General features: G+C 45.8%; 1 protein-coding gene across 2 annotated transcripts in view; it reads left to right on the top strand.

The window, feature by feature from the left end:
* The window catches only part of FRAS1 (Fraser extracellular matrix complex subunit 1), a 356,925-nt gene that overhangs the window by 194,269 nt on the left and 146,224 nt on the right, over nucleotides 1–16,432 (top strand). For both annotated transcript variants that reach the window (XM_083631513.1, XM_083631512.1), the window contains exons 16-19: nucleotides 5,132–5,272; nucleotides 6,200–6,373; nucleotides 9,923–10,063; nucleotides 12,244–12,387. In XM_083631513.1, the coding sequence (XP_083487639.1) occupies nucleotides 5,132–5,272; nucleotides 6,200–6,373; nucleotides 9,923–10,063; nucleotides 12,244–12,387 (600 nt within the window). The remainder of the gene's footprint in view (nucleotides 1–5,131; nucleotides 5,273–6,199; nucleotides 6,374–9,922; nucleotides 10,064–12,243; nucleotides 12,388–16,432) is intronic.

The raw sequence follows: 16,432 nt of genomic DNA, 5'->3' as shown, positions 1-16,432 counted from the left end.
CATCCTGTGCGGTCATTAAAAGAGCCCAGGAGGCAAAGGCAGCACATCCATTAAACACAATTAACGGCGGTTGAGCCCTGTGTCAGAAAAGCCCTACGTAAACAAGAATAGTCTCAAAATGGGCGTCTGAAGCAAAGCATTTGTGGTGTTTGCTTCCTTGTAATCGAAAGGAGACCCACAACCTAAGCACGGGGGCATTAAATGCCCTCTGTCTTGCAGATTCAAGGCAGACGTCATGCTGCAGTCTTATTTGTGCCTCTCTGTCTGAATGTAAAGATTAGATTTACGATACGATAATCTTTATTGTCATTGTCCCATACAGGACAACGAAATTGAAAAAGATCTACATCAGACATTCAAAAACCAACAAGCCTGCTAGCCCAGTCATCCCAGCCTGGTTAGCCCCTAAAAGCTCTGATAGGTAAAGGGACCCCTGACCATTAGGTCCAGTTGTGGCCGACTCTGGGGTTACGGCACTCATCTCGCTTTATTGGCCGAGGGAGCCGGTGTACAGCTTCGGGGTCTTGTGGCCAGCATGACTAAGCCGCTTCTGGCGAACCAGAGCAGCGCACGGAAACGCCATTTACCTTCCCACAGGAGCGGTACCTATTGATCTACTTGCACTTTGACGTGCTTTTGAACTGCTAGGTTGGCAGGAGCAGGGACCGAGCAACGGGAGCTCACCCCGTCGCGGGGATTCGAACCGCCGACCTTCTGATCAGCAAGTCCTAGGCTCTGTGGTTTAACCCACAGCGCCACCCGCGCCCCCCCCAAAAACAACAAAACTCAAACAAAAAACTCTGATACCCCATAATTAAATACAATATACTCTCATAGAGACTACCTTACACTGTGTTTACATGGCACTGTCAGCAGGAAAATGTAAAGATGTTTTGTGTGTGTGTTTATCTATTGATACACACACACACACACACACACACACACACACACACACACACACAACACTGTTTGCAGTAACCTTTCCAGTGACCACTGGGAGATGTTAAAGTTACTGATCTGATTCTGTTGGAGATTTATTCATGCACACAGCTGTTGCGTTATATTGTTGTTCCGTATGATTGTATTTTTATTGTTTGCTGTTGTAAGCTGTCCCGAGGATGCCAATGAGCACCGAAGGGTAGGGAATACATTTTAGAAATGGATAATAATTAAAAAGTGAGCCTTTGCTTTTTTTAAAAAATAAATAAATAAATACTTGAGCCATTTCTAAATTGCAGGAAGATGCTAAAGGCTTTATAGCTATGCAGTATAAACAGCTGTCAAATCCAAACTGGACCATCTTTCTGGGGGAAATGAGAGCAGTCACTCAGACACAGACATTTAGGTGATTCCTTTTAGCGTTCTTTCATTGGTGTTCTCAGCCTTTCTGACTTTTATGTCAATCCAACAGCTCACTGTGGAATAGGGCTTCTCAGATTTCTGACAGCTCGGCAATTTAGGCTGCCATCAGCTGCATGCTTACCTGGGTGCAAGTCCCTTTGAACGCAGTGCGGGGCCGACTTCAGAGCAAACATACATCAGAACGGGCCATTCTTTTGGCTTGAAAGTGAAGGAATATTCCACTCAAAAAGTGTACAATGGAAATAATGATTTACACTTGTGTTTGTCGCTTGATCAGTTGTCGGTCACTCAGTTTCTTCGTTACGGTGAATGGCCAGCATTCAAAAAAGAGACTTTGCACAAGTATATAAAATAGTTCCAAAGAAACAAACTAGAGACCCATAACAGTAAAGTTATTAGTGACTGTACTATAAAATGCTGGGCACAGAGAAGAGCGTAATAAGCTTACTAAAATCAGTCCCTGGAGAGTTTTACCTGCCAGCAACACAATATTTAGCCACCCTGGAAGAGGAGAATGCATTCTGAGCCGAAAGAATTAAGAAAGCATAAAAATGCATTTGATCGTCCTGGGAATTCACATAAAAAGGGTTCAGTAAAAATCTTACATATATCATGATAAAAGGAACAATGCAGAAGAACGTGATCTATCGATTCTGCCTCTTTGTTATTCACAGAGGCGTTTAAGTTGACAGTAGGGGATTTCTTTTTTCTTTTCTTCCTTTTTTTGGAAACTCCCTTCCAGAACTGCTGATGAAAGAACATTTAAATGCACCAGAGTAAAGGCTCTGTGATGTTTTTGAACAGAGAGATTGAAATCTGGGCATCCCCTCCCGATTGCAAGGACAGAAGCTCAGAGCAGTGCTTGACTGATTTGCCTGAGGTGAAGAACAAAATGGCACCCCGTTCTGTTCTATGTTCAGAAGCTGCCTGGCCGTTGAGTCTTATTTAAACACCGGCACCTGGGGGCTGACTTAGCAGGCCATGTGGTGTACACAGTGCTGACCTTTAAAGCCCTAAACGACCTCGGACCAGTATACCTGAAGGAGCATCTCCACCCCCATCGTTCTGCCCGGACTCTGAGGGCCTTCTGGCGGTTACCTCACTGTGAGAACTGAGGTTACAGGGAAACAGGCAGAGGGCCTTCTTGGTAGTCATGCCCTCCCGTCAGATGTCAAGGAAATAAACAACTACAGTGGTACCTCGGGTTAAGAACTTAATTCGTTCCGGAGGTCCGTTCTTAACCTGAAACTGTTCTTAACCTGAGGTACCACTTTAGCTAGTGGAGCCTCCCGCTGCCATCGCACCACCATCATGTAATTTCTGTTCTCATCCTGAAGCAAAGTTCTTAACCCAAGGTACTATTTCTAGGTTAGCAGAGTCTGTAACCTGAAGCGTCTGTAACCCGAGGTACCACTGTATCTGACTTTTAGAAGACATCTGAAGGCAGCACTGCATAGGGAAGTTTTTAATGTTTGACTGTGGTTTTATAATTTCTTGGAGGCCACCCTGAGTGGCTGGGGCAACCCAGTCAGATGGGCGGTATATTATTATTATTATTATTATTATTATTATTATTATTATTATTACTAATTAGCATTATTAGCATTATTTTCTTTGTCACCTTACTGCCACTGCCCCCCCCCCCAGCATCTGAGATGGATACATCATCCTCTCTAATGGCATGGCTGGCTCTACAAATAACTTCCTGTGGTTAGAGAAAGATTCCTCCATTTGCAGATTCTCTTGACAATCAGTCAATTTAGCCTCTAGCTATCCCATGATCCAGGTCTCGTCCCCTCCCTTCTCCTTTCCTTTAGGCAACTCGTTCACTCTCTCAGCCCTATGGGGAACACCAGTGACCTACTTCATAGAGCGGTTAAGAGGAAAGGAAATCATTTGTATGTTAAAAGTTCCAAACACACACACACACACACACACACACACACACACACACTGGATTCAAGGCAATGCTATTTGTGGAAAGTCAAACCTTTGCTTTTAATTTTCCTGAATCTGTAGAGCAGGCATGCTCAGCTTTGGGGTCCCCCAAGCTGAAGGTGTCCCAGCAGTCTGGTCGGAATTCACTAAAGCTTCTAGTTTTGCTGCTTTTCTGGTATTACAAAAACGGGGGGGGGGGGGGGCTGGAGGGGAGAGAGAGCTGTCAAGCCTTGACTATAAAGATTACTTTTCAAGCAGTGATATGAAGAGCCAAAGCATCCCATACCAAAACAAAACAGGCCAGTGAAATCAGGACTATCAAACTCCAAGTACAAGTTCCTAACTCGTCTGCCAGCAGATGCTTCCTTTTATAGGAGCTGCTGAGAGACAAGGATGGGCCTTTTCTGTGGTGGCTCCCCATCTATGGAATGCTTTCCCCAGAGCCATCATTACATAACTTTAGGCCAGGTGAAAACATTCCTATTCACTCAGGCCTTCGGGCATTAAATGTTCTATGGCCTGTTAAATGTGGGTGGGAGGGACATTATTTTGATTATTTTATTACGATGCTGTGTATTGTGTTTTTAGCATTATGCAGCATAAATTATGTTCTTAATGTACACTGCCTTGGGATATTTGAATAAATAAATCAAATTAATAATAATAATAATAATAATAATAATAATAATAATAATAATTTTATTATTTATACCCTGCCCAGCTGGCTGGGTTTCCCCAGCCACTCTGGGCGGCTTCCAACAGAACACTAAAGTACAATAACCTATTAAACATTAAAAGCTTCCCTAAACAGGGCTGCCTTCAGATGTCTTCTAAAAGTTAACAGATAACAACAACAACAACAGGGAATGCACAGATCTGTTGTGTTTCATGTTGGCTGACAGTCACTGGTCTGATCTGTCCCATTTGCGGGCGGATTTTTTTTTTTTGGGGGGTGGAATACATAAAAAGTTTGCACAAATTGCATGCATCATTATATGTAACACTGTACACTTTTTTGTATGCGTTTTCCCAAAACATGAATTTGGTTCCCTAGCTGGAACTAAAACAAAGAAGGTCAACTGGCCTCAGGTGGATAGAGCAGGAGCTCAATGAGCCCTTAGGAAGCTCAACAATTCCAACTACCAGAAAGTGATCATTTAAAGCACCAGAAATTGCTTTACATGAATAAATTCACTAATGCGGTCAATAGAAGAAATAGTATTCAGTAAGTACGTGGGTGGCGCTGTGGTCTAAACCACTGAGCCTCTTGGGCTTGCCGATCAGAAGGTCAGCGGTTTGAATCCCCACAACAGGGTGAGTTCCTGTTGCTCGGTCCCTGCTCCTGCCAACCTAGCAGTTCGAAAGCATGCCAGTGCAAGTAGATAAATAGGTACCACTTCAGCAGGAAGGTAAATGGCGTTTCCGTGCACCCCTCTGGTTTTGCCAGAAGCAGCTTAGTCATGCTGGCCACATGACCCAGAAAAACTGTCTGCGGACAAACGCCAGCTCCCTCGGCCTGTAAAGCGAGATGAGCGTCGCAACCCCAGAGTCGTCTGCGACTCGACTTAACTATCAGGGGTCCTTTACCTTTACATTTAATGCCTCTGAATGTCGGTTGCTGGAAACCTCAGGAGGGGAAAGTTGTTGCTGTGCCCAATCTTTCTTTTTGTGGGTTTTCCACAGGTATCTGGTGAGCTAGGCCTCATCCAGCAGGGTTCTCCTTACGTTCTGAAATGTGGAAGAAAATATATGGGAAGGAAACAGTGTGGCTGGGTGGAATGAGAGTCAAGTATGTCCCGCTTACAAACTTCCTCTGTTCCTTCTTTACCAGCTTGCCACCGCTCCTGCGCCAGCTGCGTCGGACCTTTGTCTACTCAGTGTGCGTCCTGTTCCTTGCCCCTAGTCCTGCGCCGGGGTCAGTGCCTTTCTGCATGCGGAGAGGGCTTTTACCAGGACCACACCATCTGCAAAGGTAAGAGAAATGTTGCTTCTAGTTGCAGGCCTAATAGGAAAGGAAAGCCTGCAACCCGATCTCAACAGGACTAGGCTCTAATGCAGCCGTGGCTCATGTAGGGGTCGCAGAGATAGCTTTTAAGTGGCAGGAGGACTGCACTCAGGGAGGCAGTGGTGGCGAGGTTGTGGCAGGGGGAGGTCTGGGCTGACAACCTCAGCTCCAGGGCTGCTGCTGCCAGTCCACAAATCTCTCATCTTCTCCCTGTCCTACTTTTTGGAGCAGGAGAAAACAAGCTTGTTCCATCTTCCATGTGATAGCCCTTGAGATATTTGAAGATGGCTATCACATCTCCTCTCAGTCTCCTCCTATCCAGGCTAAACATACCCAATACCCTCAAACTTTCCTCATAAGGCTTGGTTTCCAGGCCCTTGGTCATATATGTCTACGAGGTACTGGTTTTATTTGTTCTAACCATCTTCCTTTGTTCCCCTCTTGATTTTCCTCACTGCATGTCTGTCTATTGTTTTAGTCCTGAATTTTACCTATAATTTTATCCTTGGATCATCCTGAATCAGAAGAGGCTGTTCACAGTCTTTATGGCTTTGATAAAACTGTATTGTTTTGCTGCTCTTAAAACAAACTAAAATCTAAAAACAACAAAATAAGCTACAGAGTAACTTAGGAGGGCCAGAGAAGACTGGCTGGTACCTCAACACTGCTCCCTGTCCCTCAGCAATTTGTCGCCTGAGGCAGCTGCCTTGCTCTGTCAAATAGTAGGGCCGGCCCTGTGTCTCGTTGATGAAATCTCTTTCATATATACATTCACATACATATATCCGTATATGCTCCATCTTCCTTTCTCCGGAAGGAGTATTTGCTTCTCGTTCTTCCACAGATACAGCACAGCTTTTCTTGGGATTTCACAGTGGCTTTGCTGTTTTGCAGGATGCCATTCGTCTTGCCGCGAGTGCCTTGGCCCTGAACATTCGCACTGTACAAGGTGCATGAAGCCAGAGGAGGGGCTGCAACCTGGAATGATGGTCGAGGGGACATCTGTTGGTGTCTGCCTACCCCGATGCAAAGACCATTTCTACCTCCATAGCGATGGGATATGCAAAGGTGAGTGAAGGAAACTCCCAGGATATAATAATGAAGGAATCTTATCTTCATTGGTTCACGCTTTTAAAAAAGTCACAGGGTGAGACCCAACATACTGCACTCAGGGCTTTTCCTTCCTTTTCTCTCCCCTCCAGCTTCCTGCATGGCCCTCAGATCTGCTCTAGAGGTTTGGGGGATATTCTGGGGAGAGATATTGTGGGTTTATGGGGGTGTGTGGAGGGGGGGTGAAGGGAAACCAGAAGGGCAGTAGGCCAGCAACCCCACCAAAGCACTCAACTATTCAAAAATCCCCAAATTATTTCCTAAAAGAAAACCAAACAGTCTAGATAGATGCAGCTGTGGGCCATCTTCAAAGCAGGGAGATTCTGCTGACCTAGATGTCTCCCTCCTCCCATCTGGTTGAATAAATTGTCTAGAAATGATGGACTAGTAAAAGGTTGTTTTGCTCGCTGTTTTACTTTGTGTTGACATTTATTGGGAGACGGCCTCTTCCAAAAGTAGTTCTGAGCACTTTTGTTGCGCTCAAGGGCCTTCTCTTAACAAGGCTGCATCAGATTCCTTCTCAAAATCTCCAGGTCAGCATTTGTATTCCCCCCCCCTCAAAAAAAATGCTCCGTGGAAAATAACTTTGCTTACGATATAGATATTTCAGAAATTGGCAGCGGAGAGAACCTGTTGAGCTCAGGGTTTGCGATCAGTTTCAAAACTGAATTGGAGAAAACTGGCCCAGGGCAGACGATTGTGGACATTGCAGGCCATTGCAGGTGTAGATTTGGGTTGAGTCAGGGGTCAGCAACCTTTTTCAGCAGGGGGCTGTGTCCACTGTCCCTCAGACGTTGTGTGTGGGGGGGTCCAGACTATATTTTTTTGTGGGGGGGGGGGGGAAGAATGAATTCCTATGCCCCACAAATAACCCAGAGTTTCATTTTAAATAAAAGCACACATTCTACTCATGTAAAAACACCAGGCAGGCCTCACAAATAACCCAGAGATGCATTTTAAATAAAAGGACACATTCTACTCATGTAAAAACACGCTGATTCCCAGACTGTCCACGGGATTTAGAAGGCGATTGGGCCGGATCTGGCCCCTCGGCCTTAGTTTGCCTACCCATGGGTTGAGTGTTAGGAATTTCTTGATGATACGAGCAGCTTGACGTGGAAACCACAAGCGTGGAGGTTTCTCCTTCCCTGGCAGTCCAGCAAAGGCTGGACAACTGCCTGTTGGAGATGGACCATGTGAAACTGTCTTATGCTGAATTGGACCATTGCTCTATCTTGTCTACACTGAGTGGCAGAAGTTCTGCTGGATTTCAGACACGAGTCCTTCCACACCTACTTGTAGAAGCCGGGAATTGAAGCTGGAACCTTCTGCATTGCTTCTCATGAGCTTTGCAAGCCCATGCGCTAAACCCTGTCCCCAGAACCTACCTCCCCCCTCTTTAAATGAGACATGACAAGTCAAGCTTGCAAAAATCTATCATTTGCCCGATAATAAATATTGGAAATGTAAAGAAAACGAAGGTACATTCTTTCACCTTTGGTGGACGTGCCCAAGGATTAAGGCTTTCTGGGAGATGATCTATAATGAAATGAAAAAGGTATTTAAATATACCTTCCTGAAGAAACCAGAGGCCTTTCTCCTGGGCATGGTCGGCCAATTGGTGCCAAAGAAGGATAGAACTTTCTTTATGTACGCTACAACAGCAGCAAGAATACTCATCGCAAAGTATTGGAAGACACAAGATTTACCCACTCTGGAAGAATGGCAGATGAAAGTGATAGACTATATGGAACTGGCGGAAATGACGGGCAGAATCTGAGACCAGGGATAAGAGTCGGTGGAAGAAGATTGGAAGAAATTTAAAGACTATTTGCAGAAACATTGTAAAATTAATGAATGTTAAAATGATGTTGGATTGAAATCAAGCGGCCTTAGCAACAAGGTTAACAAGAATATGTAAAAATGAATTGATAACGGATGAAAATATAAAGTTATAATATGTTGAGATATAGAATTAAGATAAAAAGAAAGAGGGTAAGGATTTGCTGAATTAACCATGTGAACGGGAATACAAAAAAGGGAGGTGTGAGGAGGTCGGGGAAATAAGTAAACGAAATTTAAGATATGAAAAGATTGATTTGTTTTTAACTATTTTCTATTTTTTTTTTGTATTTTGTATCTTTTTTTCTATGTATTTTTGTACTTTTTGTATTTTTCCTTTTTTCTTTTTTATTCTGTAACTTTTTTCTTTTTGTAAAACCTTAATAAAAATCTTTTTTTTAAAAAAAAATAATGAGACATGACAAGAATATATGGGTTTAAAATTAAGCCACAACTTTATTTGATTTCAGGTGTAGGAACCTTGGCTTAGGCCTCTCATACCCAACAGGGACTGAGGATGCGCAGGGCAGTCAGGCGTTGTGGGAAGGAAGCGTGAGCTTACACAGCATGCCCTCCCACTTCGCCAAAGCCGGGAGTTTGACCTACATGCCGCCACTCTAGGGCCAGTGACTCCCGCAATCAACCCTTTAACGGACCCCGCAAACGCTGCTGCATGGGGGTGCATCAATACGCTGCCCCCGACTCGCAGATAGACTATAGAATACCGACCAAGGCCTAAAACCGCCAAAGTTGTGACAAATTGCTACGGGGAAGGTGTCAATGCAGGGAAATTCCTTCCCGGTTCTGAATTCAAGCACCCATCTTATGACCATAGCAGCGCCCGCTGACCTAGGAAGCAAGAGGTTAGCCTGCAAAAGAAGACCATGTTATATTTGTTGGGGTATAGTTCCATTCCACCTTAAAAAGAACAGGCATGACTGTTGTGTGTTACATGCCTGTTTACTTCCAGCACAGGCTTGCTGGGAGCTTCTGTTTGTATATTGCTTTTGCTATATTGCTGTTTGCTTGGACACGAAGGGAAGCAGACATGTTCTTTCCTTTGTTCCTGAACTATGCTGAATAAACTCCTGTAAATAATGCTTATACGTGTCTCTGTCTACCACTTCCATTGTGAGAAGTTATTCACTCTGCTGATAAGAATGTGCTCAGCCCCTGAACGTTTCGGAGGCTTGAGTCGCTGATTGATGCTGTTCCGGGAACCAGAGTTCGCCCGGCGGCTGGAGCCAGCTGGGGGCCTGCCAAATGCCCCCATCTCCCCGGACGCATCCCAACAATATTTAGGGAAGGTTGGGTGGGTGAAACTGGAAAGAAAACAAGTGAACTTGGACCCAAGAGCATAGGCCCCTTCCCTGGCCCTCGCCCCAGCTCCAGCCAGCAGCCCATTGGCCTGCCGAGGTGGGGGCGGGGCAACAGCCACCCTGTAGCAAGGTGGGTGGCTCCCCGGTCTGAGGAAGCCCATGCGGTGTCACAAACCCCGCCCACCTTTTGGAGAGGGTGAGCAGAAATCATAGCAGAGGGAAAAGTTGTGCAGCGTCCTTTCCAAGCATCGTGCGAGAAGGTGCTGTGAGCAAAACAAAACAAGGCAAATGCGGTTCACTGCGCTCACGTTCTTGTCCTTCTCCCCCATCTCTTTCTTTGCTGCAGAGTGCCACTCCTCCTGCTTATCCTGTCTGGAGAAATCGCCAGAGAACTGCACCACATGCGCACCCCCACGAACCTTTCACGAAGGCCGGTGTGTCTCTGAATGTCTGGATGGATGGTATCAACAGGAGGCGAGGTGCTACCGTGAGTCCGCAACGCTGAACACCTGCTTTTTGCATGCCTGCCACCAGCACATTTGATCGCGGCTCAGATGTAATGCCTTAACAAAAAATATTACCAAGGGGAAAAAAGGTCTCCTTCCCATATTTTATTTTAGAGACAACGGTGTCATCTGCTGCCACAGTGTAAAATCAATGGGTGCCGTGGGCTGTCTGCATGAGCAACAGCTTGGTTCATCAGGACATCCCTTTGCTGTGGGGTTCTTATCCCTTCCTGGATTGTGAGATATACACAGTCTCCAGGAAACCAATATAAATGGAGAAATAGGGAAAAACCCAAAATTGGTTTGTGCAGAATGAGGGAGCATTGCTTTGTGGACGGGGCAGCCTTGCAGACATTGCATGTGTTTTTGTTTTTCAAAAATTGATTATATTTATTATTAGATTTAAGGCTTTCGTGGAGGAGAAGGCTATCAGATGGAGGCAGGAATGCTTCTGAATGGCATTGGTTGGAAACCACAGGGGGACTTGTGCTCAGATCCTGGCTATGAGCTTCCCATAATGAGCATCTGACCTTATTCAGCAAGCTCTTCTCATGTTCTTATGTCCTTCCCACTCCACTTGGTTATAACTATATAGATACCGTATTTTTCGCCCTATAGGACGCACTTTCCCCCCTCCAAAAATGAAGGGGAGATGTGTGTGCGTCCTATGGGACGAATGCAGGCTTTCGCTGAAGCCTGGAGAGCGAGAGGGGTCGGTGCGCACCGACCCCTCTCGCTCTCCAGGCTTCAGGAAGCTCTGCGCAACCCTCGGGAGACTGGTGCCACTTCGTGCCCGCATCCCGATGGCTGCGCAGAGCTGCCTGCAGTCCCGGGGCGAGCGCAGCTCTGCGCAGCCATCAGGAGCGGGGCGCCACTTCGCGCCCGCCTCCCGATGGCTGCGCAGAGCTGCCTGCATTCTGAAGCCTGGGGAGACCTGCGCGACTTACCGCTGGCCTCCCTAGGCTTGCAGATAGCAGGCTGTTTTCGGGGCTGGGATTGGGGGAAGCTCGGGCTTCCCCCGTGCCAGCCCGGCGCCTGGGGGAAATATATTTTTTTTCTTTATTTCCCCCCCCCCAAAAAAAAACTAGGTGCGTCCTATGGGGCGGTGCGCCCTATAGGGCGAAAAATACGGTATCTAGAAAACATTACAGAGCATCTTGGGGGAAATGATTCAAATGCTTCTTATATATATGTCTATCCTCCTAAATAAATAAAACAGCCTGGAAGGGTGTTGGGGACGGCGTTGGTAGCCTTGACTCTTCCTTGCTTTATGTTTGTTTGAAACGCCAAAGATTAATGTGGACCTTAATCTTCCATTAAGATCCCATTTAATTTCAGGCTTGAGTTTGTGAGTACAGGTCCAGAGGAATGCCTCCCTTGCAGCTGTGCAGATAACAAAAGAGCTGCTCTTTTTATTTTATTAATGGGAAACGGTTGTGGGAAATACGCCGCCAATGTTTCGGGTGGCCTGAGGACAGTCTTATTTGCCACGAGCCGACAGGCGAGATAAACCTCTTGTTGCAGTGTATTGGGTTATTGTTTTTCATTTAGAGCCTGTTACAGGCTCTGAAGTTTATGGAGGAGGAAACATTGCAATGAGATACAGGGGGAAGAGTCTATTGAAGTTAGTTATTATCTGGCCACAGGAGAGTTCTTCATGCAGCCGGCGCTCTCTCTTACGGGTACGTAGAAGATCTGAGCCCATATGTACGCAACAGATGGTTGCATTTCGATCTGTGGCGCAAGGAGCTGAATGGAAGAAGCTCCAGGTAGCTAGGATATGGCCAAGACCCAGCTCTGTAACCCTCTTTGCATGAGAGTTAACCCTGCCCTGACAATAGCCCCAGATGCTTCCCAGTAGGACAACTCGCCTTTCCACGAACAGCTGCTGCTCTCGCTTTTGTATGTGACATACATCCATTGCACAGAATGCACTTGAATGTCACACTTCTGCGGCAGAGCTCCCTCATCAATGCTGCAGCTCAGGGAAACATCTGCTCCTTTTCGCTCTTTGTACATGTAAGTCGGTATGTGTGCATTAGACACACATGTGTTCCTAGTCACGTACTTCTTTGCCAGCCATGAAGTCAATGTTTCTTTGCCTTTGTCGAAGACGTGGTTTGTCTTAGCAGAGCTCTCTGTCTTCTTTGCCACCACCCAGTGTGCCATCCCTCTTGCAAGACATGCCATGGGCCGTCAGATGCAGACTGCGCCACCTGCCACCCTCACGCCACTCAGGCCAAAGGAAGGTGCAGGACTCCCTGCAAGGCGGAACAATACCTCAATCTGGTGGGCTACTGTGTTGGTAAGTGCAAGAGGAACATTACAGTCTCCAGCTCTGTTTCTTGCTTCTCTGTCTTCCACATTCATGCTATGTCTTTCCCAAGGGAGTTCAGGGTGTTGGGTGAACCTTTTCTCTGTCCCATCAATATCAGAAACTTGGGTGGTGGCGGCGCATGAGGCAGAGCCTTTTCAATGGCTGCTCCCATATTGTGGAATCACCTCCGAAAAGAGCTTAGATCGGCTCCCTTTATGTTACCCTTCTGCCAGCAGACTGAATCCTTCCTATTCAGAGAGAGGCCCTCAAAAACGGAGAGGAGATCAATGGCATACATGTAAAGCACATTCAATGAGCATTTAAAGCATATGACACCCCGCCAAAAATATATATATTGGAAATGTAGTTGGTTAAGGTTGATGGGAATTACGGTTCTGTGAGAGTGAAACTACAGTTCCCAGGATTCTTTGGGGGAGGGAAAGTCACGTGCTTTAAATATGCAGAGGATGTGCTTTAAATATATGGTGTGGACCTGGGCTGCTATCAGGGCAAACTACATTTTTGTCGCTGATCTGAATGTGTTCTGATGTATTTTAGTTATTGTTTTTAACTAGTTTGTTTTAAGCTACTTTGCATTTTGTAATGTTGTAAGCTGCCTTGAATGCCAGCTTGGGAAAATGGCAGGATACTACTGCAATAATAATAATAATAATAATAATAATAATAATAATAATAATACATCATCATCATCATCATTATTAACAGCTCCCTGCAGTGCATTAGTCTTGGATGTTGTGTCTTGTCCGAGGCTCCTCACTAAAGCTTTGTGGCTGAATGTCGGTTTGCATCCAGGTTCCCTTGACCTACGCTCTGGGCACTGCACCATGAAGGTTGCCTTTTAAAAAATCAGCAAGCAGCAGCCGTGCCATTCAGCTGACCCATGAAGACAACACCTAGCACACTGCCAGCCCAATCTAAACATTAGATTACAGTGTTTTGATTTATTTGTTTATGTTTAGCAGATTTATATCCTGTCTTTTGACCCATTGATCATCAGGGTAGCTTCCAACAGATTGTAAATTTTGTGTGTGTGTGTGTGTGTGTGTGTATGCGCCCAATTAAAGGGAACAAAGTGTGCCTCCTTTCTGTTCTGCCGGTTGTTCTTTCTGGCAGGTATTGCGGGCTGGGTGGGCCGCAAGCTTCCTGCTGCTGCTCCTTTGCCTAACAGATGGGGCCAGATTGATCATCTCTTTGCCATGGTGTTCTTCCTGGGTGGCAGGGGGTTTTGCCTCCCAAGGGCCTAAGGGCCACCTGGCTGGTGGCAGAAGCCAGAGTATACCTTCCTTCAACTCTGCAGTGCCAGGTAACTGGCAACTGGAACAATGTCTTTTCATGCCGGGAGATGGGGAAGCAAGCTTTCTGCACCTTCTCCTCTTAACCCGTTGGATTTGACCAGGCTGGCCCTCTCCTTGCCATGGTGTATAGCAAGGGATGCATCTCTTGGTGTAATTTGTAGATTGGCAAGTCCTGAACCAGCTCACCACAGGGCAATTCCCAGGCCTCATGGTCTCTGTGATGGGTATTCAGCAAGACCTCGTAATAAGCTCGCAAAGGGGTGCATTTTTGCAGAGCCATCAGCCATGGCCATGGGCAAGTTGACGTGGAGCCTCCTATCGAGTTAACATGGTAAAGTCGAAAATGGTGTGTTAGGCCTTCTCTGTGCTAGAATCTCTGGAGGCTTCCCAAAGTGCTAGTGTCAGAGCCATTTTAGGCATTTAGGGGAAAAGCACATGGTGAAATTCCCATGGCACTGCTTCCATTCAGACTATATATGCTTGCGGAGGCAAAGTAGACTGGAATATTTAGTTTCTCCCTCGTGGGTCAAAGTTAGAACTTTCTCTCTGACATGCCAGTTTTCTACGCGCAGGGATCTTGTGCTGTGAAGCCTACTGGTGTGGGGTTCTGAGACCAAAAGAGATGTGCATGTTTTCCTCAAACTTGTTTACAACCCAGCCAAATGCCTCCCTCTCTTGAGGAGACCTTTCCTTGAGGAAAAATTCTTCCCCTTCAATGTTTACTCCAATCTGATTTGGCTACTTGGCCTTGTCAAGAAGCCTGTTCAGAGTGAAGGTGATTCTTCCTGCTCTTGTTCTGAATTGGCTTTGTTACATAGTCGAATCTGATGGGTTGTGGAGTGCCGTAATGTCATAATGATTGAGGTCTGATCCCTGATTGATTCGGAACACCTTTCCAGGACGTAGGAGGTAAAACAACCCAAAATAGTCCTGAAGCAGCAGATAAGAGCAAGCAAATTTGGAGAGGTGCTGAGGGCTACAAACAAGAGAAGCAAAAGTGTGTATGTCAGGATATATTTTATCTCCCAGAAAACTCGTGCCAAAAATGTTTATATGCCAACATATTGGCACTTCCCTAACTAGCAAATAGTAGAGACTGGGGAAGAGTGTACTTTGCAAATTGCCTAACGTTATTGAATAGCTCAGCTGTGAATTTCTTTCGGAAGCTCTGAAAGGCCATTTTATTTGGGTTGCATTTTGGTTAATACTAATGCGCTTGGTCGTAGTTTTTATTTAATTTTTAACTGGCCTCCTTTGCATGTATGGTTTTCAAACACTCCCCCCTCCCGCCTTAAAAAGAGTTTTTAATGGGATAGGCTGAACTGCAAACCCAAATAAATACCATTTTAAAAATGTATGGCTGAGTCTATTGCCACCAGTCTCCTGTGAGATGAATTTGATTAGATTTGAATCAAGTGTGAGTTTTTCGTTATATGGAGAGAAAAATGAAATGCTAAGACTTTCAGAAAGGGATCCTCAGTGGTATATTGGCAGAGCGTTGAGTGATGTATGAAGTCTATGCCAAGAGAGAAGGGTGGTGAAAGACAGATCTAACATTTTGAAGTGATATACTGCAGTTCAGAGGGCTTTAAATCTATGGTGTGGATCCGCCTTAAGGTGCAAGCAGTGCTGATCACTGGGCTTTTATCAGGGCAATCTGTGCTACTAATAATATTTATAATACAGTGGTACCTTGGGTTAAGAACTTAATTCGTTCTGGAGGTCCGTTCTTAACCTGAAACTGTTCTTCACCTGAGGTACCACTTTAGCTGCTGCCGTGCCGCTGCCACGCAATTTCTGTTCTCATCCTGAAGCAAAGTTCTTAACCCAAGGTACTATTTCTGGGTTAGCGGAGTCTGTAACCTGAAGCGTCTGTAACCCGAGGTACCACTGTAATAATTTATTATTTGCATGCCGTCCGTCTGACTGGGTTGCCCCAACCACTCTGGGCGGCTTCCCCCAAAATTATAAAACCACAGTAAAGCATCAAACATTAAAAACTTCCCTATACAGGGCTGCCTTCAGATACCTTCTAAAAGTCATATAGTTGTTTATCTCATTGACATCTGATGGGAGGGCGTTCCACGGGGCGGGCGCCACTACCGAGAAGGCCCTCTGCCTGGTTCCCTGTAACTTCACTTCTCACAATGAGGGAACTGCCAGAAGGCCCTCAGAGCTGGACCTCAGTGTCTGGGCTGGATGATGGGGGCGGACACACTCCCTCAGGTATACAAGGCCAAGACCATTTAGGGCTTTAAAGGTCAGCACCGACGCTGTGGTGCTCGGAAATGTGCTGGGAGCCAATGTAGATCTTTTAGACCAGGGTTATTTGGTCCCGGTGACTACTTCCAGTCACCAGTTTGAATTAATTGTAGTTCATGAGTCTTCTTCTTTATTACGTTTATATACCACCATTAACTCAAGGTGTGGTGTACAGTGGTACCTCAGGTTAAGAACTTAATTCGTTCCAGAGGTCCGTTCTTAACCTGAAACTGTTCTTATCCTGAGGTACCACTTTAGCTAATGGGGCCTCTCGCTGCCACCGCACGATTTCTGTGTTCATCCTGAAGCAAAGTTCTTAACCCGAGGTACTATTTCTGGGTTAGCGGAGTCTGTAACCTGAAGCGTCTGTAACCTGAAATGTCTGTAACCCGAGGTACCACTGTACATGGTTCTCCTCCCCATTTCACCCTCACAGCAACCCTGTGAGGTAGGTT

The sequence above is a fragment of the Podarcis filfolensis genome, assembly GCF_964270895.1.
Source record: "Podarcis filfolensis genome assembly, chromosome: 9".
NCBI classification, from domain to species: domain Eukaryota; kingdom Metazoa; phylum Chordata; class Lepidosauria; order Squamata; family Lacertidae; genus Podarcis; species Podarcis filfolensis.
The sequence above is the reverse complement of the archived record's forward strand: the minus strand, read 5'-3'. Positions and strand labels throughout refer to the sequence as shown.